A 27,349-nucleotide genomic window follows, 5' to 3' on the forward strand; every position below is an offset into this window, starting at 1 on the left:
TGTCCTGACAGCATTCCTATTTCCCTTTGCATCCGCTGGTCTTTGTTTCTGTATGGGCAATATAGGGCTTATAGAATGAAATCCTGTCTTTTACTAAATAAATACATCAGAGCTGGAAAACAATCTGCTCCTCAGATCTCAGACAGAAGTAGCAAAACCTTCTTTATTTTATTCATATGCTAATAAAGCAAGGAATGTAATATATGCCATTACATATTGATATGCTAATAAAGCAAGGAAGGTAGTATATGCCATTGCAAAATACTTTACAAAAATAGGTTGAAACTGAGTACAGACTCTGAATGCCTTTTTAACTTCGAGACTCTGATCTCAATTTCATAATTTAATCCCAACTGTAATGTATTGTTTCATTTTGGGAAAATTTACTAGTAAAAGATGAAATGATTCTAATTCTGTTTCATCTTACACCTAATATCTCAGAAGAATACTATGTTTCCAGTGGCTTTTGACTGCACTTGAAGAACAATTATCTTCTCTTATTAAGTATGGTATCACCCATCCAGTGTGCATAATGCTCTCTCTATTGTTATTCAGAGTTGTCTGTTTAGATTTCTATTGCCCTTTTCCATTTACCTTATATCATATTAATTTTATGATAGATTTTACAATGAGATAAAATTAATGAATTTATTTCCATAAGAAATTATAAAATCTTTAGTTACTGTAGTTGTCTCTCTTTTTTTTTCAAGCTATCTTTCAGAATTATTGGCTATAAAACATCTTACATACTAAATAACTTCTCTTAATTAGTCTGATCAAAATTTATAATATATGTAATTATCAAAGCTGAATATTAATTCATACATTTGAGTTGTCCAATTTATTTTAATTAATTGGCACTGATGTGTTTTTGCTCACTGGTTATGCTGGCTTTTGGAACTGGCTAATACTGACTTAACTCTTCAAGTTCTTCCATTATATTTCACAATACTTGCAACCACAGAATCAGCAAAGCATATATTGTGCAGCAGGTAAATAAGTCATGGTTGGAGCTAAACTTGTTAAGACAATTTTTTACTTTTTGAGTGTGTACAGCTAGTCCCAGTATGCAAAATCTTCATGATACTGCAGTAACTGATAATATGGACTCAGCTGGAATCAATACCATCTAGCTTTTGGAGAATACCTACAGAGTGGCTTATGAAACTTTACAATAGAAATACTTTTTCAGTCTGAATATCATTGCCATAGTTTCCATGCTGAATGAAATATACCTTTACAGGGATCGATAGGAGAGAAATGTATGAGCAAAAACTTTTCTAGGCTGAATACTTATAAAAGTAAAATAGAAAATGTACAATATTTTGAAACATTGGCCCTTTTGCTGATATCTCAAATATTTTTAGCAAAATTACTGTTTGGGTGCCTGCTAATGTTACCATTTTGGTACACTATTCCTGACTCTAGATACCAGCCAGCATAACTCTCATCTTTCTGTATTTTCAGGACTCTTCAGTAGGACCTAGGTGGTAGGGTGTATTTTAGTTTTCTTTTCACCCTTCCTCCCCCCTGAATTTGCATTTGAGGGCTTTGAATAACTGAACTGCAGCTTTCAGCAATGTATATCAGCATTGTGAGAAAAGTAAATGCTGCCTTTTATTTGTTATTTCAGCAAATTGATGAACCATGCTCTCTCCTGCTCATTGACAAAGTAGTAATATACAACACATGATAAAAATGTTAACATATGCACCCCCACATTTTTAAACCAGTGTTTTATTCCATTGCCATTTTGACTTAATTTCTTTCTATCTCTATCCTTGCTGCTAAGAACATGCTTATGCTAGATATAGCTTAGGGTGCAAAGGTTGTGGTGTTATTGAATAAATGTTTAACACTGTAAGGAAACTGAAGAAAAATAAGGATCACCTTTACTGTTCAGCATAGGTGTTAAATCTGATTTTTGCAGATTTCAAAACCAGAGATAGTGTCAAGTTCACTCAACTAGGACAGTGCTTGCATATTAGTCCAAGACTCCTTCACACTCATGCGGCAAATCAGAACAGACATTCAGACAGATTAAAGGTATTCTTTGCCACTGAATTTTTGAATACCAGGTACACTTGAATCCCATAGCACTTTAATCCCACAAATCCTGACCTGTCTTCGTAATTCTGAAAGGCAAACAGAAATGTGTTAATCTCCTGAAGAGATTTTCTTCACGCTGCTGTGGTGACCTCATTCAATACAGCCTGCAAAGGATGGCTGTGGTCAGCATTTTGAAGGTATTCTGTAGGCCTCAACCATAAGGTTTAAAACACTTACTTTCTTAAGGAAAAGTCTATTGAAAAATTAATGGCATTTTTTTCTGGGAGTTTCATACTAGTTTTAGGTGAGTGGGTATTCATATCTACAGAAAAGAAGAAAAAGATCTGTGCGTAGGTCACCACTGGGCTGTCCTTCAGGTTTCCACTCTCACTTCAATTTTCTGTATGTATTTTGTGCCTTCTGCTAACAGTTCATTTTGTAAAATGTGAATTTTATTCTGCAAAACAATAGACTGTGATCACCATGCTTATTCGTGTAGGCCACTGAACAGCCTTCCAAGAATTTTGACTTTTGCTCAGTCCTACTCCAAATAATACTTTGATTGCTTGTCTATATCACTGGCAAGAAGTGGAGCCATTCCGTTTCCTTTTAAAAAGCAAACAAACAAACAAAAAACCCCATTGTGTAAGATTGTAGGCTAAATGAGTTATTTACCTCTCTACTAAGAGGACTTTAATTCACCCTTAGTACCAGCAGGGAATGGAACATGCTGAATTCCACAATACAGCCTTTCTATTTTGATTTTGACTGTCTTCTCCCCAAGAGACTACAGACCCATAGATTTCTGTTTAATTAAATATCTTCCCCTCAGCTTGCAAGTGCCCTAAGGAATTCATTTCAGGAAAAGGACAGCAGTTGTCTGCTCTTTAATTTTGTTAAAGAATTGTCAGTTTAAATTTCCACATTTCAATATTTACAGTTATACAGTATTTCATAAATTAATCTATTTTTGTCTGTCTGCAAGTCCACCACTATTCCTTAAGATTACTCATAAAGATTTCTCTCATTTTGAATTTAACATGCAATCTACTAATGGAGTACAAAAACAGGGTAGAAAATAATTACAAGTTTAAAAACCAAGCAAAAAAAAAAAAAGTCAATAATTGCAGAGCAGACACTGCAGCTACTGGCTGGCCTTTGAGAGACTGCACAGTTTTTATTGCTTTGAGGTCTTGGTGGCAGCAGTGAGTGTCAGTTGAGTAAACCATTACCACTGTTTGTTCCTGCTATTACCATTACCATCAGTATAGTGTGAATCTAAACATGGATTGCTGAACAATATTGTTTTGGGACCAAGTGGTAGCTGAGGGAGAAGTTTTTTATACATTAAAGAAAAACAGCTTATATTCTTTGCCTGATAATCTTACTTGTTTCTTGGTGTTCAAATAAGAACAAACTATATTTAGTCTCATGCTTTCACAATCAGGAAATTATGAAGTTACCAGTGACAGCAAATCTAAGATAGGCCTCATGGTTCTGTCGTAGCTTAATGTCTGCAAATAGATGTGTTAGTAAGTGACCAAAAATATGCATTTGGAGTACAAATTACGAAGTTTCCAATTTTCCCCCCCCTTTTCTTTTTTTTTTTTTTTTCCTTAGTTTTGGTGGTAACGTTTTGAAGATCTCTTTACCCATGCTGGGCCAACTCTAAGGCATCCATCTAGGAATGAAATCTTCCTTGTTTTTCATGCTATTTGAGATCAAGCAGTTACATTTTTACTAGTACAGTCTTACACACTTTCATACAGTTTCAATTGCAGTTTTAGGTTCATCCAAATCAAAACGTGATCAAAATACATGACTTAGGTTTTATGGAAGCTCATTCAAAGTGTTGGTGTTCCTTGTCGGATGGATCATCACAGGCATTTGAATGTGTTTTGAAAAGTTCACCCTTGTTCTTGAGGCTAAAAGGTAAAATAAATAAAAATAACGTGCAAGTTGTCTTTGTACATGTTTAAATACTTCTGCTTTGCCCTCATCTTGGATACTGCAGTTGAGGTTGGTGCCACAGTGGGAGTTGCCGTACAAACATTGAAATCCCTCCTGTAATGAGTTTACATTGTAGAAACTAATCTTTTATGTATCAGTTAAATTCTGTCTTACCTCAGTCTGAGAGCTTCTGCAGTTAGCTTATCTGCCGTGCATCTTTTAAGTCCTTTCTCAACCAATGCATTTGGAGATAGCAGTAGGACTGTTTTTATAAATTCTAATAAATGTTAATGTTGTGTTAGTGTCATTAATAACCCTTAAAGTGAGAAATATCTTTGATAGAAGAAAAAACAACAGCCTCCATTTACTGGGGGGGAAAAAGCTGGGTAATCTCTGAAAGCTCAAATCAAATTTGAGAATCTCCTTCAGTGTTATGGAAGGGAAGGCAATGTTTTTTTTAATACAGTTTTTAAAATCTCATGTGGGACAGCAGTGACTAATATTAAAATATTGGGATTTTTTATTATTACTGTCGTCATGGAAGCCAACAGTACTAGGTGATGTATAGGATTTAAAAGTTACCGTTTTCTGTGTTTTCTACTTCGTGATTATCTGAAAATCCTACCTCCTCCTTCTGAGAAGAAAGGATTTCTTGTATTTTTAGGGCTCAAGTCTTATCTTGCTTCTCAGCACTGTATAGGGAAAAAAGTATGTTTCAGAATTTGTCTCTCAATGTAAAGAAACCATATCAGCAATTCATGTCCAGTAATATAATCTTTCTGGCAATGCGGCAGGCATTTAAGCTTTCTTCTTTCAAAGTTACTTTGCTACTAGTTTGATATAAAGAGTGAGTGGAATCAGCACAAATAGTGTCAGAACTGTTATTTGGTCAAAGCTTTGAGAAAACAAAATGTTAATAAATTGGAATGGCTATACTATAAGTAGACATGTATTTGAAAATTGGAAGCAGCATTTGCGTGAATGCTTGTAATTTGCACTCTGCGTGTGGCTGTATATACATAATGTAACACTCTGTAACAAAATGCTAGATTTTGTTCTTGGTGGTAGACCTGTACAGTACTTTTTAATATGGAGCTTATTTGGGTGTTTTATATCATCCTCACTTTCACTCATCTCTTAAAAATGCTTCTTTCCACCAGAACTGGGAATGTTAGCAGGGAATTGCTCGTTGACAGAACATATGGATGCAAGAACAAACCACTCGTGAACTGCAAAGCGTATAAAAATTGGCTGTGGGATCACTTTTTGAAGAGTTTGACTTTTTATTATTATTATTATTATTATTTACTCTTTTGGCACTGCATCCTACACAAAAGAGTTCGTTTCAGAACATTTCAGGTTTTTGTAGTCACCCATCCTCAACAAACTTGTAGTTATGTTCGTCAGAAAATGAAGAATATTTGGTAATAAAAATCAAGTTGTACTGTACTTTTTATCAGGCAAATTGCTTCCTGAATTAAACCTGTAATAACCATTTAAAGGCAGTAGCACTTAAACAGGGGTGGATGGTGTTTATTTCATGGTTTTAATGTTCTGTGGTGAAACCAGATTCTTGCTGCTCTTTGGGGACTTGTTACCAAGTACCTGTGTCTCTAGATGAAAAGGATGTTATGGTACATTCAAATTCATGGTCGAATTCTAGCTCTTATGGTGCCTGCTTAGTATCAGACAGGTTTTTTTCAGCCTGTGTATTAGAAAAAGTGTTTTGTTTTATTTCTATTTCTCAATTTGACTGGAGACCTCCCCTGGAGAGGCTAATCTCTCTAAATGGTCAGAGTGTGTGAATATTTTTTCAGGGGGAGCATGTAAAGTCAGGGCCTTGTTCTGTATCCTACAAAGGAGTTTTGTTTCTTCCACTATAGAAGATGCTTAAAGAAACCACATGTCTTAATAAGTAAGCCCACGGATCACAAGATGTATCAAAAACTAGTTCTGTGAACGATACGCTTCATGTGACATATTTCAGTTTGAGTACAAGAAAGTCACTGTTTTCTTTTGAAAAACATTAATCTGCCAGCATAAAGTTTTCTACAGTGGAAGATTCCTCTCAATAGCTGGAAAATTCATGCTGGAAACTTTTCTGATACTTTTGTATAACTGGATCTTGTTCAAGAGCTGGAATGGCTTTCAGAGCTCTCCAAAGTCTTTCAGATTCTTGATTGATGAACATGTTGATAATATAACTTGTGCTAATCATATAAAGCTTCCCATTTTAAACTCTCTTTTGACTTGTAGTCTAATTTGGTTTTATTCTTATTTATTCTTTCCAATCCTATCCTGGATGGTCATTGTCAAGAAAATGGATGAAAATATTCAGAAAGCATTGCTTCTGAGCTGAATTTGGAGAAGATACCTTGTTTTTGAAAAAAATTCCTGGATAATTCCTTGCTTTGTTTTTATTTATTCTCTCAAACCCACTATCTGAAAAATGGCATAGTCTACATATGTTGATTTAATTTTCTTAAACATCTTCTGTGTTTTCCAAGAGTTGGAGATTAGTTTTTAGAAGGTGTAGGTTGGCCTGACAGATATTTTGCCCGCAGAAATGAAAGCAGACATATTTCCAAGGAATTAGTGAACTTCCCTGCAAGCAAGTGCTTAGGTTTAAATTTATTCACTGCCTAACTACTAGGACTTGAAATATCCATCAGTCTTAACAGGTGGTAAAGACAATATATTAGACTAGGTTTCAAAAAGAAAAAATATGAAGGCAAAGGCGTAGGACAGGATAGCAGAAGTCATTCCTGCTCTGATAATTCAAGAGCCTGCAAAAAAGAATTTTGAGAGACAGATTGATATTCCAGGCTTTGCAACAATGGTTGTTTAGCTATTTGTTGTGATTATATAATTAAATCTTTTCCTATTTGCCGGTGGATTCTGACAGCTGCATATGTACTTGTCATTTGTCAGATAGAATGGGTAAACAATTTTTGGCATGTATATTGTTTGCAAGGTACTTGCTTTTATTTATTGTGTGAGATTTTTGTGTAGATAAATGATAAGGTATTTGCCTATTTGATTACCAGAACATTTTGAAAAGGAAAATAATGAACAAGAAATGGAAAAATCACAGCTGGCACTAATGTCTGCTCTTTCAGTGTGTATTCTTGCTTGTATAAAGGCATGGATATTCTTGTAAACATCAATTACTAGTGGACACTGAGTATAACAAAATGGTGTTAAAATATTAACAAGAAAACAAGAAGATGGTGGTAGCAAAATACTTCCTGGACTGAATTCTATCACAGAAGTGAAGCCTGTGGAGACCAAGGGCTGTAGTGTGACTTGATTTGGAAAAGTCACGTTTGTTTGTTGTTTTGATTTTTTTTTTTTTTTTTTTTTTTTTTAAATGAGCATATCCTGCATACTGTGGCCACAGAGACAATAAATCTTATGGGGTTGGGGATGTTGGAGGGAATGTGCCATTTTTCCAGCCAGTTCTAAGTAGAACCAAACCTTTAGCTCTCTTTCATAATGTATCAAGTAAAGGTATGGAGATAGGTCAGAAAGCCAAACCAAAAATATTGATAGCACATCTTTTCTTAATTTCCAAATATATGTGAAGTTTTTAACATAAGGTGCCTTCTCTCATGGATTCTGCATTGTAGGAAGAGAGAATGAGATGTCACCCTGTAGCATTATTGAGTCTGCCAGAATATATTAATTGATTTTCTTTTTCCTTTTTCTTTTTCTTTTTTTTTTTTTTTTTTTTTTAATCTGAAATACTGATATCTTAGCTAAGGCAGGATTGATCTAGGACAGTAAAAACTCATAGCTCTTGGCTTTCTGCCAGCGGTCATGTTAAAACACTTACGGAATTAATGATAAATTTCTTGTACAGCAGTCTTTTTACATCTTGATTCTCTAGACTGAGTGTAGGAAGTAAATGTCAATGGCAAATAACAAAGTAACTACTTCAAAGAGCTGCCACATGCCTTACATTTTTACAAATTGTTATTGACTTGAAATGTTGAGTCAGATAAACCGCTTTTTGTGCTGATGTATATCATGGTTACGTGCAAAAACTGAAATCGTCTTTGTGTTCATGCAAAGTTTCTTGTACTTATTGCTGAAGTCCACAGAGATTTTACAGGGCTTTTTTAAGAGTTGTTCTAGTATGTATTTCAATGTCTGTGAATACCATGTTCCTTAGATGTTCCACAGACTTCATGAAGAATATAAGACTAAGTAGAATATAAAAGCTATGTAGCTATATTAGAAGTAGTTGTTTTGTATGAACCCATTCGCTAGAAAAACTTGTAAATCTTTTTTTTTTTCCTGCACCATTGTCGCTTCCAATGATTAAATGATGTGAAGAGAATGTACAAGGCATGACTTTGAAAATGAGCTTGTCCTTATTTTTTTTAACTGCAGTACTTATACAGCACAGGAGAATACACCTTTTCCTATGTCTAGTCTTGCTTAATGAGGATTGCAGTGTCAAACTATACTATGTGCATTTTGACTAAAGAAATATAGACATAAAGTTCATGTTGAATGAGATAAGTTACCTTTGTAAACTTTGGATCCTCATTGGTATGCAGGTTTAGTCTGTAATTTTGGAACTGATTGTAAGGTTCTAATTAGTCTCTAGAGAACTCACATGGACAATAGCTTGCTCATTAGTCTATCAACTTTCCATGAAGTTGATTGGCTATTTCTCATGTCTAATGTGGAAACGGAAATGATGCATGTTAATTTGCCTTCCAGACGTTGCAACTGCCTGTCCAGATAAGAAGTCCATCTTGATGTACGTGACTTCTCTCTTCCAAGTTCTGCCCCAACAAGTCTCCATGGAAGCCATCAGGGAGGTGGAGATGTTGCCACGACACTCAAGGGTCACTAGAGAAGAGCGCATACAAGTGCATCATCAAGAGCGTTTTTCACAAGAAGTGAGTCGTTTCACTTTTCTGCTTTCATTTTGCTGCTCTAAAGTGGCTGTTTCCCTTACCTACCCCATAAGTTTGATGTTAGACGGCCAATAGAAGGCCAAAAAACTGGGCATAATGGACAAAGTCTCTTCACTGCAGGCAAGTCAAATGTACTTGTCTGCATAAACTGTACTTTTGTACTGCTTTTCATCTTGCACTGGGCCATTTTAAAAGTAACTATTTGGCAAGTAAGTGCTTTGCACTTCTCTTTTACAGCACTGGGTATTTTGATTGTGGAAGGGCACCACAAGGAAGAACACAAACTGAGGGAGGGTTTACATTTAAACACAGACATGTAGAAACTTTTTTACCTTTTTTAGAGAATAGCAGTTGACATTTCTCCATATTCATGATACATTTTTAATTTTTTAGCTTTTTATTTGTACTGACTTGTATTTTAAAATCATCTGTTTTCAGCTCACGGTTGGCCTCTCAAAAAGCTCATGTAATACTTGGAATGAATTTGTTTGCTCTGTCAGTTATGTTTTTGACTGAAATCGTCAGGCAGTCTCTGCTGAAGTATTTAGTAGGTTTTAGTCCTATTGTACTTTTCTGAATTTGATCTGTATCTTGCTTTTGGGATGCTCAGTCTCTTTTAGAGTACTGAGCAGATGAGTATTGGCTCTGTTGGTTCAGGATGTACTACAAGATCACTTGGTTTTTGAGCCTTTGCTTGTAAATTATAAAGAACCTTCAATTTCCATTAGTATTCTGCAGGTATTGAATCCTGACAGTTTGTTGCTTTTGGAAAGGATGTCACATTAAATGAGAGCTTTCCTTAATCCCATCCCAATTTTGACTGTTGAATACCAACGCTCATTGAAAAATATAACTGCTGATGACCTTCCTACTTCGTTTTCTTCACTTACTCTTAAAAATCATTACTTTACTTCTATAATCTATGCTCCTATCCATATATCTGTTCTTTCCACCTCTAATTTCTTCTTTGTAGATCACAGTCAGTGTACCCCAGGGACCTTCACCTTCTCCTAAGCCACGGTTCAAAAGTTACGCATATACACAAGCTGTGTATGTCACATCCCCTGACCAAAAAAGGAGGCAGGTTCCTCCACAGGTCTGTCAATATTGTCGTTTGTTTTAAAAACTGTTTTATTAAGCTTGTGCTTGGAGTGAAGGAGTTTGTGCATTTTGCTTATACCTGATCTTGATGACCTACTTTTTCCAGGTTTTTTTTAGCATCTGTTGAGTGGTTACTTTTTACTGTGTATTTGAGCATGGCTGGCATTAGGTGTTATGCTGATTGTTAGGGATGAACAGCATTCAAACACTGCTGGTTTAGAGTTATGAACGGCTTCCTTTGTTAAGTAATTTTTAAAAATAGTACATATATTGCCTTAAAAGAGTATTAGAAGAACAAACCAAACATAAGCTGTACTTGGCATCTAATTACTATATTTCTGTCTCAGGTTTTATTATAGAAAACCAAGGACCATTGGTTTTCTCTTGCTTTTCCTAACCCTCATATCTATTAAAGAAAACAGTAAGTGATGACATTTCTCAGAAGGTTACTGTAGTTGGAAAGAAGAGAAAGGAAACATTAAATTTAATATTCTTTATATGACCTGGATTATTAGATTACAACTGCTGGTCATTTTATCACAAATGGCACCATGCCAACGTTCAGGTTAAGGTTTTGTGTTTGGTTTTTTTTTTTTTTACTTTTAAATAGCTGTGGCAGTTTAATAAAACTTGTTTCAAGCAATTCTTATAATGAGCATTTCAGTAGTTGGATTTTTATAACTTCAGACAAGTGTGAGAACCAAAGGTCATATTGTGTAATGCAATGTGCTTTCCTTTTGGGGAAAAGAGATCTTGCATGTATCTGGCACTACAGTATGAGTTCGCTTGTGGAGACTTAATTCTGTCTAACCTCTAAAAAGTTATTGTAAAATTACACTTCAATTCAACACTGTGTTTCCGAATCTACTCGTCAAGTGACAGGTATTCTACTGAATAATAACTTCTTTTAAATACTCCAGTAAAGAAATCCTGCGCACATAAGCATGAGCTCTGCTACGTTATACTAACATCAAATGTATTGCAGTGATGATTAATACAAGGTGTTTAAAACTGGTAAAATTGATTTGTTCTACTTAGATACTGTACGGATAATTGAGAATAATGAAGAGTCATGATATAGCTTTCTTTTCTTGACCTACTTTTATTGTGATTGATTGTGGGCTTTGTCAACACCCCCACCATCAAGTGTAATGTACAAGCTGATATAACTGAAGTCATTTCTACAAAATGTAGTTATTAAAATGTACTAAGAAAATATCATTCTATTATTCAGTCCTCATCTTGCATTCCAATTTTCAGAATTCTGAATTTGAACTCTTCCTGAATTCGGAAGCTTTGTCTATTACACCTATGGAATAACTACTACTATAATATTATAATTGTGCCAATTTGGCAGAACCTGAAGACCTAACCAGAATTGGGCCCTATTGTACTAGAGCCACAACAAATACTAACAAATGAAAAGCATTCCCTTAAAAATCCTAAGTGAAAATCACCAGACACAGTCTCATTATAATCAAGATGAACTTGAATTGCGATTAGTACCAATTAATATGCCAATTCAAAATATGCAATTCTTAATCAGCGATAATGATTTTTTTGCCTCTGGCCATGTATTTCTTGAAGAACAGCCATCATCTAACTATTAAAATAAATCTATAATCCTGGTAAAATAGTGGTTGATAATTTTTTTTCTAGATATCTGAAGCTGATATCCTATCTATTTTAATTAAATCAAATAAATATTATTTCCTTCTCAATTTTTAGTAACCTTCCAATTTTCTGCCAGCTATATTATGACTTTTGGATACCATTACTGGTATTGCAACTGCCTGTAGGATTTTCAGTTAAATCTGCTTCTCTAGGGGACTGCATTAAAGACATCAAGATGAAGTCAACATTTTTTTCTTGGATTTTGTAAAATTTAGGAAACTGTCTCTCATTTCCATGCAGTTATCAAAGAAAAATTTCAGTAGATTTAGTTTACTGCACTCTGCTAGTTTCAATGTTATCTTAGGTGCTGTCATTGAGAAGCAAGATTTTCACTAAGTATGTTGGTCTTTGCTGAAATGTATGAGCCATTTTTTCTTTTCACATCTCTGCAAACTTTCATCTTACAGGACTTGAATATTACTATTTCCCCAAGATAATCAAAGAAGATACGTAGCAACTATCAACAAAAAGTCTTTTACCTGCTTCTCTCTAGAAGTTCTAGCTGTTAAGATTGATCTTAAATGTCATAGTGTTTAATCTGGTGATATTTTTAAAGTTCTGCATTTGGAAGAATGGTCCAGTAGATTTTGTAGTCCAAGCACGAGCCGATTGGAACTCAGAAGAAAAATAAATTAAACAAGACGTCTTTCCAAATATCTTTAATTTATCCTGCAAGTTTGACCATATATGCCATACATTTACTGCATATGTCAGTTGTCGGAAATCGTAAAAATGAAATGAGCTATGATTCTCTGAGCTCCGTATTGGCAAGAAGTAATAACGTTTCCTCTTACACCATCATCTGTCAAAGTCCTTTCCTTCTATCTTCTATCCTGTCTATTCTTTTATGTCACATTTCACTTCACTTTCCTCATCTTTACACTTTCTAATACCTTCACAACCTATGTGTCTTTAAATTCACCCTTCCTTTCGGAATTCTTATTCTGTTTGTCACTCAGAATTATACTTGCAAGACAGAGTACTTTTAGTTGGACAAACTTTGGCCAGACAAGTTTTGCTTTTCTTAACTGTGACACATCTCAGATTCAAAGAAAATCATTGTTCTGCCAGACTGTTCCCTCAGTGCTTTCTTGTTGTTTGGTCTGTGCTTGACCACTTCTGGTTGAAGCAGTTGAAGCCTTATTAAATGCTATTGCTAACATGAATAGCAGTTGTTCTGCTAATGCTCAGGAAAAGTTTTCCTCCCTTACCTTGTTTACTTAGAAAGTGTTCATAAACTCATGCAGATGTTAAGATAGGAATCCACTTCTCAAACCTGAATCCTTGAATTCCCTGTATTCACATTAAAAAAGGCCCAAGAGAAAATATTTATGTTGACAAGTTTCAGATGGCAGTTACTGCTCAGCAATTACAGAAGGCTTGCCTGACTTTGCAGCTCTGTATTTTCTCTTGTATGCAGTCTCTATAATGAGACAGTCTGTCTAGCTTCACTTAGAAAAAAGGGATCCTCAAGTTAATTTTCTGAGACATTTCGAAATCCCCATTTAAAATTACCCTTTCTGTTTTATATTTATAAAAGCCTTGGGGTTTGTTATATTGCTTCATCTCATTGAATACCTGACCAAGAAGAATGTTAGGTTTACTTTATATTTTTTTCTAAAAGTATTTTATCAGAGCAGTTTCTAATATTGATCCCAGGCAAAACTCCTATCTCACTGCCTTCATTTTTACTTGTTACCTACTGCCAGAACTCCACAGGACATAGAATATACTGTCTTAAATAGGTTCAAGGAAAAGAAAAAAAAAAATCGTAAACCACTGAAGTACCTGGAAAAGAAACTTTTTATAATATAGAATCATGGAATCATAGAATCATTTAGGTTGGAAGAGACCATTAAGGTCATCAAGTCCAACTGCAAACCTAACACTGCCAAGTCCACCACTAAACTATGTCCCTAAGCAGCACATCTATACATCTTTTAAATACCTCCAGGGATGGTGACTCCACCACTTCCCTGGGCAGCCTGTTCCAATGCTTGACAACTCTTTCTTCCTAATATCCAATCTAAACCTCCCCTGGTGCAACTTGAGACCATTTCCTCTCATCCTATCACTTATTACCTGGGAAAAGAGACCGACCCCCACCTCTCTACAAGCTCCTTTCAGGCAGTTGTAGAGAGCGATAAGGTCTCCTCTCAGCCTCCTTTTCTCCAGACTAAACAACCCCAGTTCCCTCAGCTGCTCCTCATAAGTCTTGGGCTCTAGGCCCTTCACCAGCTTCGTTGCCCTTCTTTGGACTAATCCTCTCAATGTCTGTCTTGTAGTGAGGGGCCCAAAACTGAACACAGCACTCGAGGTGCGGCCTCACCAGTGCCGAGTACAGGGGGATGGTCACTTCCCTGCTCCTGCTGGCCACACTAGTTCTGATAGAGGCCAGGATGCCGTTGGCCTTCTTGGCCACCTGGGCACACTGCTGGCTCGTATTCAGCCGGCTGTTGACCAACATCCCCAGGTCCTTTTCTGCCAGGCAGCTTTCCAGCCGCTCTTCCCCAAGCCCGTAGCGCTGCATGGGGTTGTTGTGACCCAAGTGCAGGACCTGGCACTTGGCCTTGTTGAACCTCATCCGATTGGCCTCGGCCCATCGATCCAGCCTGTCCAGATCCCTCTGTAGAGCCTTCCGACCCTCGAGCAGATCGACCCTCCCTCCCAATCTGGTGTCACCTGCAAACTTACTGGGGGTGCACTCAATCCCCTACTGAAGGTGTGCTTGATCCCATATTGGAAAAACAGTGCTGAAAGTTGAAAGCATTTAAAAAATTGGGATCAACTAAATCTATGTATGTTTTTAGACTGGTATTTTTGTAAATAAGCTTTTGGCAAGCCTGTCTAAAAGGCCAAATGTGAGTCTGACTGCCTTAAATTATCTGTTATGCAAAATCAAGCCCATTGTATCGATATAATTGTAGATTTTTGTTCTTTGACAGGAGTTATGTTTTCTTCGTTCTACATTATGTTATATGAAATACGGAATTTGTGTGCAAGATTACTCTTAGCATTTAAACTGCCAAGCTTTATTGGATTTGAATTAAAATCTTTTGGGATGCAGTAGTGGCTAATGAGGACAGTATTCCCTGGCACTTAATCATTTGGTTTGGGACTTAAAAATTGGAGGCTTCATCTCAGGCCTCAACCTAGTCATTGGTTCATGGGAAGCTCCTGGCCCTCCAGTCGTTATTCCTGTTTTACAGAAGTATTGTAACGCATTTTTTCTCATGTTCTCTGTTTTGTGATATGGATTTTACAGAGTTACTGTAATGGACTTTCTCCATCAGTTCATAACTGTATTAACTAACTTTGAAGGTCACTAGAAACTCATTGTAAAATTAAGCTGAATTTACTCACAGCCCACAATCCTTCTGGCAGCTTTGCCCTTGAGATTTCTGGTTTTCTAGACACTTAATTTGCCACACTCTTGGTCTTCCGCCAGCAAGTTAACTTCTTTAAAAGTGCTGTGAGATCTCCATTCTGGGACCCTTCAGGGTTCAGCTATGCCACAGGTTTTAGTGGCACAGTGTCACAGAATTGTCGTATTGCTTTCCTTTGAACTAAACCAGACCTTTCTTTTACTTAGTCTGTGATCCACATACTGTCCTGTTTACCTTGTGGTAAAGTGCCCTTTGACGAGGCATCAGAAGAGAACTCTCGTAGATTAAAGTACAACCAGATAGAATTTTAATTTCAGCTTCTTGTCAATATTTCTAATGTAAGACACACGGTACAGAAAATACCACATTGTCAGCATTGGGTGTTCATATTGGATTTATGGGATAACTTAAAGAAGTCAGGAAACTTCAGAAAATACTTGCCGAATTATCTGCACATTTAGTCACAAGATCTTGACGGATATAATTTGGGCAACAAGTATAACCATAGTCCCAGCTGTTAGCCTAGATGTTCTCTTTTAAATAGAAACTTTTTCCATTCAGAAAGCTAGAAACGGTTTCTGTAGAGCTAAGTAAGATCCCTAAGATTCAGACTAACAGTAATAAAATAGCAAAATCCATCACTAGAAGTCAGAACAAAGAGATGCAGAGATGGAAAAGTGAAGCTAAGAGCAAGTCTTCTGGATGTCTTAGGGAGCTCTCCTGAATGCCATGTCTTCAAGGAACAGTTTGCAAAATGGTGAAGCACAGTTTCAAGCATGTTTATATATTTTATATTTTCAGTAACAGGCTGGCAAATTGCTGGCTGCTTCTCCAAGCCTGAAGGGTTGTCAAGATGACAATTCAGCTTCCTGTCACTGCTTCATTTATAGTTTCCAACAGCAGTTCTAACTCATTTTTGTGATTTCTTTGGTTGGAATGTTTGTTGTAGACTCTTTTCAAGTGTTTTTGCAGTCAACAATGTTAGTACTCTCATGGGTGAGACAGCGTAAGCGATAACCCGTAGTAGATCTGGATCCTGGTATTAAGAACCCAGTGAGATCGGAACTTTTACTCGGTTATCTCACACACTCACTCACTTGGTTCCCCCCAGAGCTAAGCTCATGAGGTCTCAGTTTCCCTTCCCAGCAGAGAGGTTGCTGCTGGTCCAGGAAGATCAGGCAGAAGGTTGTGTCAGTTTGTGCTGTGCCACTGCTTGCATTTATGGATGTTTGGCATCGCCAACCAAGATCCCCAGGCATCCCCTGCTACTTGTCTCCACATATCTCTCTGGTGAGCAGTGATAGGACATGAGCAAACGGTATGAATATGCGTCAGGGGAAGTTCAGATTGGACATGAGGAAAAGGTTCTTCGTGGAGAGGGTGATCGGCCACTGGAACAGGCTCCCCAGGGAAGCAGTCAGGGCACCAAGCCTGTCAAGAGTTCAGGGAGCATCTGGATGATGCTTTTAGTCATATGGCTTAGTTTTAGGTAGTCCTGTGAGGAGCGGGGAGTTGGACTCGATCCTTATGGGTCCCTTCCAACTCAAGATATTCTGTGATTCTATGATTCTCTGATCTACAGCATCTTCTCCTACTTCCAGGATCTCTGTTCTAGTCAGCATCTTCTCCACCTTATTTCCAAACCCCATTCTCTTCCCTGACACCAATTCCTCTTTTCAGGATGCTTCTTTTCATCAGCAGCTCTTCTTTCCATAAGCCTAAGACCCCAGTTTTCCCAGTACAGAAGCACAACTCATGATCAGCCTCCTAATTGGTGCTTCTATCTCCCGCCTCTTCATTAAGCGGAACATGCTGCTTTTTGTCTAGACCATTTGTTACCAGAATTTACAACCAGTCCCTCCTGGTTGCAGCTAGCAAGTAGCAGGACTCTGTCGCAGAGCTCAGAAGTGCAATTTCAGACATTCAGCTGCCTCTGCTCCACACACCCATGCACGGTTATCTGCTGTCTGTCTGCGTGCCTGTTCACATACCTCTTCGCATTCACTAATTAAGCTGGTTTTTCACCTCCAACGGGTGATGACACTTCTTTAGAGTTTGACACAAAAAGCAATTACTTACTGACTTTTCCATCTCTTTTTAACTTTCCCTTTTAATCGACCTTAAAAATCATATGCGAGAATCTTTTTTTTTTTTTATGTAAGACTTTTTCAACTATGATTTCTTACTTAAAATAGCTATAAAGTTTGTTTAAACATAGGAACACTAGAAATGCAGTGTGGTGTGTCCCATGTGAATTATTAGACTGTTACTTGCTGACTAATAAAAAAGGGTAATATGTTATTCAGAAAGGAAAAAATCCTAGGTAAAATATATCTTCATCTGCTGTATATTCAGATTTAATCTAATAAATCTGAGTAAACTGATAATCTAATAATCACATGAGTTTACCTATAGGTGGTTGGCAATATCAAAGAACAAAACCATTTTGTAATAGGTGAACTTGATTGGAATTACTTTTAAAGTTGGGTTTTTTTAACTGTTAGAAACATGGAAAAGTTATACAGGTAATTCCCTGATTACATTATTAGTGAACGTATTTCTGAACAGAAAACTGTATGTACTTTCAATAACACACTTTTTAAAATAAATAAAACCCTGATTTTTTTTCTTATAGGTTATTTTTTAGAAGCTTGTAACTGGTTTCAGTGTTATTTTAAGTTTCATTTGGATTTCTTGCTGGCCCTCACCACCAAGAGAAGCTTCCTTGACCGCAGTAGCTTCATCTCAGCTTTTTCAGCCTGATTTTCTGCAGAATGTCAGGAGACATTTATTTTAACCTATAATAGCTTTCAGAGGATTACCTGAAGTGTTGCTGAAATGTATGTGAATATGATGAAAACAATAAGGATTGCATTTTCTACTTAGAACTACTTCTGGTGGGTGTTAATTGCACTACTTTTGTATGATTTAACTAATTTTCCTATCCCGTGTTACACCATCACATGGTTGAATTTTATTTAGCTAAAGTAAAACTAAACAGTGTTTTTAAATAAAATAGCTTCAAAAAATGGGTACAAGATATGCATTGTGCCCTTGAAATGCCTGTGCCCAAGCATAGCTGTAACTTTGAGGAATTAGCTTCATGTTTTACTCTATTAGAAAATGGTAGGATTTCTGTGGATAAAACCATCGTGCCCTCAGGTGCATATAATTTTCTTCATGGTAAAATCTCAAATATTTTTGGTGCACAGCAAATGGTTCTGTGTTTAAAATGCAACAGTTGGATATTGAGAAGTGAATGAACAGAATGAAGTGCCCACTCCCGCAGAGAATCAATGGGAGGTTCTGTTTTCTGATTGTCCTTTTACCCAAATCCTTACACTGTGAGAAAGGGGATAACCATTTTTTTTCCCCCTGTATTTATATCAATAGTATTAGAGCTGTATGTTTTCAGGGTCTGTAGGAAATGCCGTGGATTGTTTGGCAGTTCACATTTGTATGGCAGGCAGGTCTGCATGTTTACCTGAAGTAGTGACCTTTGAAAAGGCCAGATTGCTTATCTCTACTGATCATTAAAGTGCTGGTTTCTTTCTTCGCCCCAGTGATTTTGATGCAATAGAAACTGTGTATTGTAATGTTTGTGTAGAAGACTCTCCCTCTAAGATACTGCAACATGCACTTTATGGTTTTGGTGTGCATGTACAGACTTCAAATACAAGCGTACAAAGGATGATATTCATAGATTTTTCCACCTTCATTCTGAACAGCAAAGGCATTTGTCTCCGTACGTACAATAATCTTAAAGAATTTTGCTATATAGTTTTCTGAGATTTAAAAGTCTTCTAAGAAATATCATTAATATGGATGTGTTAGCCTGAGGTGATCAGTGAGCTAAGCGGAGAAGTAGGAAGAGATAATACCTTTTTAAAGAACAATACATTTGCAGGGGGAACAAACACTTTTTTAGATGTTCAAACTTTCTTCAGAAATTCCAGTCCTGAAAGCACTATAAAACATAGTAAAAATGAGAACTTCAAAAATAGAAAAATTGTGTGGAACACTATGGTGTTTGGAATTTATCCACACTCTTTCTACAGAAAGCATTTGTTTTATTAGAACTTAGTTTAGTTGTAGCAAAGAAATAATACATATATATTGATGGAGTAAAACATTCTTAAAAATGCAAAAGGAAATTTTAGTTGTCTGATAGTGATGTCATTAGAGCAGAAATGGTGGTTTAAATAAACTGTGGATGATGTAGTGAGGCATCAAACTTTAAAAAAAAATATATTCTTTAAGAGGGTAGAAAATGGAATTTTGCTTATGATGTTAAAAGATCAAAGGTATTAATAGAAAAGAGTAGCACTCTCTTATAGAATGAGTTCTGCAAAGTGTGCAAGTCATTTGGAAATTATATTAAAATAAAGTAAGTTTACCTCCTAAGCATGAATAAGACATAAGAATAAAGATCATATTTTGGGTGTCATTGTTCAAGAGAACGTTTTGACTTCAAAGCATAGCTCCCATTAATGTAAGTGGAGTTGGCACGTGTGTTTAGAGGAAGTCTAAACCACAGAAAGCGTAGACAGGTGAAATACAATGTGCAACTTTCTTGTTTGATATTTTTATATAGGCAGACTTCCAGGCTTTTATTTTTCTACCTTCTTTATTTCTACCATGATTTTTCACATTTGTTTCTCTCTTTGATATTTAGCATCCTCAGCTAACGTAATATATGTAGCTTCTACCAAAACTGCATTTTCATCTTCATTTGAACAAAACAGCAACTGACTTATGTACTGTTGGTCCAGTACATTATGTCAGCTTCTGAGTTGCCATTTCTTATGTATTAGGGTTGATATTTCTTCAGTCTAGAAGTGTATAAAATAAGTTTTCCCACCTTTCTTTTTGAGAGGTCTTCTGCCAGTTTGAAATATTTTTCTTGTGCTTTGTTCAGTGGCAAACATATCTCAATTTCAGTTATCTTTTGCACAAATAAAGCAAATCTAATACTGATTTGTCATCTTTTTGTATTCTGATCCTTTGCTTCTGGAGTATTAACAAAGGAGTTCCAAAAATTAAAAAAAACCAACATCTTGCATATCACCAATTGTGTCAGGGGCATCACATACAGAGGGCAGTAGCTTCAGATGCAAGTCAAAGACTATCAGTAAGACAAGGGGAGGATGAGATGGAACAAGAAATTGACTGTCTGTTATGGGATTAATAGCAGAGGTGGCATGTTTGTTGTGTGCGTACCATGCTTCTATGTAGTTTGTGCTGAGATGTTATTCTATTCAGTATAGCCTGTTGGCTATTTGTTTCATATGCTTAACATTCCACGCACTTAACAAGTGAACTTCATTGTTGAGGTGTTATACATGTAAGCAGAGAGTAACATTTTCATTATTAATTTTAACTTTTTACTTTTTACATCATCTAAGGAAGAGAGCTTGTTTTTTTCCCTCTTGTATAATAGCCTCTTCATTACAGAGTGAGCGTGTTGAGTTTCTTTGCATAAAACCTGGCTAATTTAAAACATGTTTGGTTTGTGGTTTTTTGTTTGGTTGGTTTTAGTCTTCATTGTAACGTTTCCCTAGGATGATCACTTAATAAAGTTAGTAGCATTCCGCTAATTTAGATTATCCTTTCTCAAGGCCGGGAAGGGAACTAGGAGATAGGTCTAGATTGATAGTACATTGCCAGAACTCAGAAAGGGAATTCCTGTTGGTTTCTTGGATGTCTTTTTGCTCTGGAGACCTGAGTTGCTGTCTTCCCTTTGAGTCAGTAGCAATTGATCAGCCCACTCCCGAAGAAATTGTTGTCATTTGATAGCCATCCAGTAGTCATTACTCAATCGAGTGATGGTTTTAGTTTTTCTCTAGAAAAAAGCTACATGCATTACAAATGTATAAACTTGTCTGCTTTTTCAACAGTTCCTTTAAGTTTCCATTGTTACTGTTTTCATTATGCAACTGTTCTGTTGATGCATTAAGACTTAGGCTATTAATGCCTAACTTCTTTTCACCCTTAAAGTAGATGGATTCTTTGCTATTCTGGATATAAACAGCTGCTGGATGTATGCTTTTAAAAAAAAAAAAAGTTTCAATTTTTTAAAGCGTACTAGAGTTTATATCTCGTGTAGTGCCAGTGAACTGAAGGACAAAATACTTTTTGCAATTTCAGAGCAGAAATGCACTAGAGTTAAAGAGACTCTTAAGTATAAGGGCTACACTTTGAAGTGTTTGCAGGCTTTGCGTTTTTGTTGTGTTTAATTTATCCTCTTCATTTTTGTCCTTTGACTCCAATGGTATAGTGTTGGTCACCTAACGCAATTAACTTGTACGAGTGAACTAATGTAACATGTGAGCTTTGGGCTCCGTCATGCAGGACTAGTGGTCCATCTACCATAATTAGCTGGACTGAACAGTTCTGCTGACTGAACTATTTGAAGAATTTTTTAGGTGGTGTTATTGTATGCAACTCCATTTCCTGGGAAATTGTACAAAGAAGTTTTGGTAGTGGTACGTCATATCAACAAGAACTGTTTAGTCTCAATTATCTGAAGTAAGAGGCACACATTTTTTAATTCAACTTAAAAAATTTTCTCATTTCACTGCTATAAAAGCTTGAAAGCAGAAGTAGAACACAACATTTTCATAGAAAAGAACTGTGTCTCTCAAAGCAAAAGCGATTTAAGAGACATGCCAGACTATGTATCAAGAGGCAGAAGAATATATCATAATTTCATAAAAGTATTTTTCAGCTGATAGTGCAATTTGCAAACATTGAAGTGGGTATTTGTCTTAGTCTTAGGGTGAAGGCTTTAAGCTAAGAAAATCCAATCCAGTATAAAAGAGTAATTATAAACAGTTTGTTTTGTTTTTTAAACAAAAAATATTAATTCTTCAATTTTATATATTTTTCACTACCAGCATTTCATAACAAAGAGGATGATATTCATTATATGCATAGAAAATAAGCAAGTGGAAATGTGTGCTATTTGTGGAAACCATTAGGGGAAATGCAATCTTCCTGTACTCAGTATTAGTTACTAAGAGTAACTTATTGAGTTTGAATTTGACAGTAGGATCAAGAAATAGAGATTCTACAACATTGTGTCCGTTCTAAAAGGTACTGAGGTGTGATAACAATAACTAACTACATGGTTAAATAGACCTTCCCACCGGAACTACATTTGCAAATATTATGAGGAATAAGAAATTAATTCCACTCCACAATGTATGTTGTATGTTACTCCAGCCATTTTATGTCATTATGCAATTTTCAGTATGATTACCTTTTTAAAAACGTTCTCTAATCTACTTATAATTATCCATTCCTTTTCAGAACACAATTTCCTTCCAATACCTGTGATCTTAAAAATTAGCTTTGTTATTTCTCTGACCTCATTTATTCCTGCTCACGTTCTTAATCACAATGCTCTTGTATCTTCTCTGTGTGACCACATCAATGCTTTCTGTTATGCCACGCTGTGTTTTGCTACTTCTATTCTTTACCTGGCTCTCCTGTCTCCAGTCTCAAAATCGTTCTCTGCTGCACTGATGGTTTTGAAACTAAGTTTTAACAACTCATTCATGTTCAGCCTCCTGATTTTCCCAATTTTAACTTCTCTTTTCACTTTTCAGCCTTGTTTCTGGCTTTGTTTCCATTCTGTGAACATGTACAATTGCTACTGCAATGGATATGTGATTTAATACCTACAGTTTATAGTCATGTGTTATGACATTTTATTAAATATGAGTGCATTTCTGTGATATGGGGAAGTATAATATTGCTTGGCAAAATTTCACCTGTAAAGCACTAGTAATTCATTTCTGTCCCTTGAGGGATGTCAGGCAAAAGTATCTGATAAAATTTGTATGGATTCTGTTTCAACAATCTGATATTCATTTGAAGAACTAAAATAGGTAATTTAGTTCTAGGAGAATGTAACTAAAAAAAAAAAAAAAATCTCAACAGGTCTGCAATTCCAGAATTAAGAAATTGCTTTTTGCTAGATTTCAACTGGAAAGGGGAAAAGTGGAAGATTAAAAGGAATTGTTGAGGAAGAAAGAACAAAAGTAGGGAATATGGCTACAAAACAGTACATTCATAATGTATTTTTTAAACTGACAATTTTTGAATTATTAGTGTCTGTTAAAGAATGTAGCAGCTACACAAGTTACACATCAGTTGTACATTGTCTCTATAATGAGAATTTAGAACCCTGTAACTCACTGTTCTTGAAGTATGCTTTCATGCCCACCTCATTAGTAATAGTATCTGAGTAGTGATTTTAATTAAGCTAATTCCCTCTTAATAGAACCTGAAGGTAAATTTGGGTCACATCACCACAAATGACCTCACTGCAGTTACTTTTTTTGATTAATAAACATGTTTTCTATTCGAGCCAGTTAACTGAGGTATAATTTAATATGACACTGCAAACATAAATGTATGAGAGAATAATGGTCTTTGGAATATATTTGTATATAGCTATTTTAGGTTGCCTTTTTTTCATCATCTCAAAATAACAAAAGGGTGTAGTTTGTATCTGCAAGAGAATAAATAATAGGATTCTATTAATTCATTGTATTTGCTACATATATATATTAAAAAAACCTAGAAACATGTTATCCCTGAAATAGCAATCATGGGTTAATATTTCTCTTGTAGGTCAAAAGCATTTTTCATGCCAAAAATTTCAAAATAACATGTGCAAATATATATAGCTGAAAAAAAAAAAATTACCTACAAAACATGTTATTTGAAGGCTTCCCAAGTTGCTTGTTACCCTAAAATGTTAGGTTTTGCATGTGAATTCACAATGCAATGTTTTATTCCACAGTTCCTAACTTAAGTGACAGTGGCAATATTCTGTTTCCAGTTACAAAAAGATGCAGTTATTTTTGTTGAAGATAATTTATTTTTAAATTTCTTATTCACATTTTTCTTTATTCTGAGAGGGGAAAATAAAAAGGCCAGATGACAGTATAATTGTGAAATGTGGGAGAGGAAGGCAGTCAATAAATAGCTTAAGAATAACTGATAGCAATTTAGACATCTTTAGTTCTTCTGTTTCCCATATCATGGAATTTTGCAGAATCTCTTACAAATACCCAAGTTAATCTTAAGGTATGGAGCATAAAAATACATTCTGCTTTGGTTTCTGCTTTGGTACACTCCAGCTAAATTTCAGAGCCTCTGTAGTAGGTCTGTGTGACAACAGAATAGTTTAAATCAGTCAGAGCAAAGGGTTTTTCTTCCAGCATAGTATTCTGTTCCCAGCAGTGCCCAATAATGGATACTTAGGAACAGGAAAAGAGGTATGACTGATTAAAATTATTGAAACACCTGTGTATACTCACTTACCCTACACTGATTTGTGGCTCAGGAATTTCCTGAGCTGGAGATGGTGTCTTTATATTTAAAAGTCCTCAGTGGATCTTTGTGCTGTTCTTCCATCCAGTTGCTTGTCTTTGTAAAAATTTAGCAAAGTTTTTTATACAGTTTCCAGTATCTCCAGAAATACTTCTTGGTAGTTCCTGTTCTTATTATCTATTGAAAATATTTGTAATATTTTCTGTATTATTACCCAATCTATAAACCTGAGGCTCTGCGTTCAGAAGAGGAGAAAAACTGTATTGTGACATGATGGGTTATCATTTTGTCTCATTTCCAGCTTTTGTTTTATTATTCAGAGCATGTAGCTACAAGCAAGGTAGTCATGCTACTGAATTTGGAAAAAAAAAAAAAAAAAAAAAAATCACTTGAACCTCTTCTGCAACATCTTTTTTTGTTAGCTTTTAATTTTAAGTTGAAAATATATTCTTTGAAGTGGCTTGTGTTGAAGAAGGAGAGCTTCTAATAGAAGCTAAAATATGTTTAGGAAAAGCTTAAATGTAATAAGGATAAACGATGTAAGAGCCATGAATGGGATATTCAGCCTGTTCAAGCAAACTTGACTATTTAAGATTTTAGATGACTGCAAAATCACCTTTTTCAATAATGCCTTCCAACTATAATAGCACGTAATGATGAGTACTCTGACACCTCCAGGACCTCAACTTCACAGAAACTAATTACTATGTCCACTAATTGGCTCTTGTCCCAGAGTCTTTATTTCTTGAAAGAAAGAGAGTCATATTATAGATGTATCTCTTTATAGTTAATTGCTCTTGCTATTGATGCTTTTGGAGGCATTTTGATATTGTACTGTGTGAATATATAAAAAGAGGTTTGGAGTTAAATATTCTTATTGTGAAGACTAGATGGTCTTTAATGAAAATCCTGAAGAGAACTATCGTGGCTTAGTAGTCCAAAATAATAGCAGGATTGGTAGCTGGCTGTAGTGAATAAAATAAGCTGAAAAATTATCTTCATTTTCTTACGTTAGAAAACAGTATAGATTATGGCTGTGATATATTTGAGGTTATGGTTTGGATTAAATTTTGCAAAATATGCTTCTTAATTAGTTGCCTTTGCTGGTTAAAAATCACGGAAAATAAAGCTAAATGCAATGTGGAATACAGGTCAATTAAGTTAAGATTTATATGGCTGCAATTCTGCAAAGAAAGCGTGTTAGAATTTTGTGGTTGCAGGCTATTTTATATTCCAGTCTTTTATACTGTAGGACTTTTTACTCCCCGTGTACCTCTGTGACAGTGTGTTTGGTAATTTGGATTTTGATCTGATTGAGCAGACTTTAATGGAAAGTAGTACTCTGGCATGAAAACCTGTGCATTTTCAAAGGTCTATAGGTTCATTGCATACATGTGTCCTAAACCTGTTAGTTTGTATATTTTAATGTGAGTTGTCACTTCTTGGTGAATTTAATGGATTTTAGTGCTGGATTGAGGTGTATTAATTAATACAAATAATTAGATTTGACTTTTAGCTATTTTTCTAGACATTCATTAGTGATATTTTCTTTTTTCACCATCAGCTCCTTACAGCACAGGTATCTTTTTGGTGAGATATACTGAGAGATGATCTATTCTGTGATCAATTTCAGCAACAGAAGTCCGGTTGATCAGACTTGTTAATTAATATTGCCCAAAGTGTCCTCATCCTTTTAAGAACTGATTGCATGATTTATAAATTATTACCCCCTGCAAATTTCATAGAAGTTCATGGTAATTTGAAAAATAAACTGTAAGGCACAGCAGGCTGACTTTCATAGCTGATTTTGCTGGCCCATGATCAGCAATGCCTGGATCCATTGCATACATGGCTCACAAGGTGCCGATTACTCTTATTAAGTAAACCCAACTGGAAATATATTAGTGTGCCTATAAATAAAGGATTGAAAGAATATGCATCTTGGAAAGTTTAACACTATTTAAACGGTCTTTGTTTACTTAATTTCAGTTTTTTACTTCAATTTTTAAGCTCAGGCAGTTGGATGCAGTTTTCATTTTCATTTATCAATATTACTGGTTCTGTAACTGTAAAATAAAACGTATTTAAAGCAGTAACCTGATATATATTATGAGAATGTGTTTCCATAATTTGTATTATATTTCTCTGACAGATTTAGTTAAAGTCAGTACAGTAGCCACTGGTAGAGCCTCTGGGGAACCCAGAATGTTTGCTCCTTCTCATCTCTAAGTTCTTTTGAAGTAGACTCCCTCAGAGTGATGAATTCAAATTAGGAAAAAAAAAAAAAAAAAAAGAAAAGCAACCTTTATGTATACATTTCTACCTCTTCCATCCACTTCTTCAAATCTATCACTGTCTTGCACCTAGATTAACCTCACATAAAGTGAGTGCAAAATGTTTGTAGCAGCTATAACGTTTATCCTTTTCACTCCTTCGTTATTGGGGATTTCATATACCTTACCAGTTTCTGGCTCTCATTTGTTCTTTACCTGTGTAGCTTGTAATTATCTCCTCTTTTTTATTTATTTTGTCTGCTACAGTCACTTTTACTTATATCTTACATCTTTTTTAATTCTCTTCTTATTTAGCTAACAAGCATGTAGCCATATAACAAGATGGTTCAGAAAAGCACGTGCTCTAACCTTTTCCTGGGGAAAGCTCTCTACGGCACACAGCCTTGTAATACTGCCAGTTCATGAGACTGTGTAACTCTGGCTTCAAGTTCAAGTGTTTAAAATTATAGAACTTTTTGTAACTTCACCAAAAAGTAATGCTTTTGATTGGGTGTGTTTGCCTTATGTTGAATTAAAAATTTCAGACAAAACAGTTAATCTGTTTCTGAAGACCAGATTAGGAAGCAATGAACTGTTTTGTCTGTATTATACAATAACTGTCCATTTCTTGAAACACGTC

The 27,349-nt window shown here is 35.6% G+C and overlaps 1 protein-coding gene across 16 annotated transcripts in view; it reads left to right on the top strand.

The window, feature by feature from the left end:
- Nucleotides 1–27,349, top strand: part of DMD (dystrophin) — a 1,198,278-nt gene that overhangs the window by 347,928 nt on the left and 823,001 nt on the right. For 14 of the 16 annotated variants that reach the window (XM_030020819.2, XM_030020811.2, XM_030020812.2 and 11 more), the window contains 2 exons: nucleotides 8,731–8,912; nucleotides 9,904–10,026. In XM_030020819.2, coding sequence (XP_029876679.1) covers nucleotides 8,731–8,912; nucleotides 9,904–10,026 — 305 coding nt within the window. The remainder of the gene's footprint in view (nucleotides 1–8,730; nucleotides 8,913–9,903; nucleotides 10,027–27,349) is intronic. The other 2 variants (XM_030020815.2, XM_030020817.2) reach the window with 1 other exon arrangement.

This window comes from Aquila chrysaetos, chromosome 7, assembly GCF_900496995.4.
Source record: "Aquila chrysaetos chrysaetos chromosome 7, bAquChr1.4, whole genome shotgun sequence".
Classification (NCBI taxonomy): Eukaryota; Metazoa; Chordata; class Aves; order Accipitriformes; family Accipitridae; genus Aquila; species Aquila chrysaetos.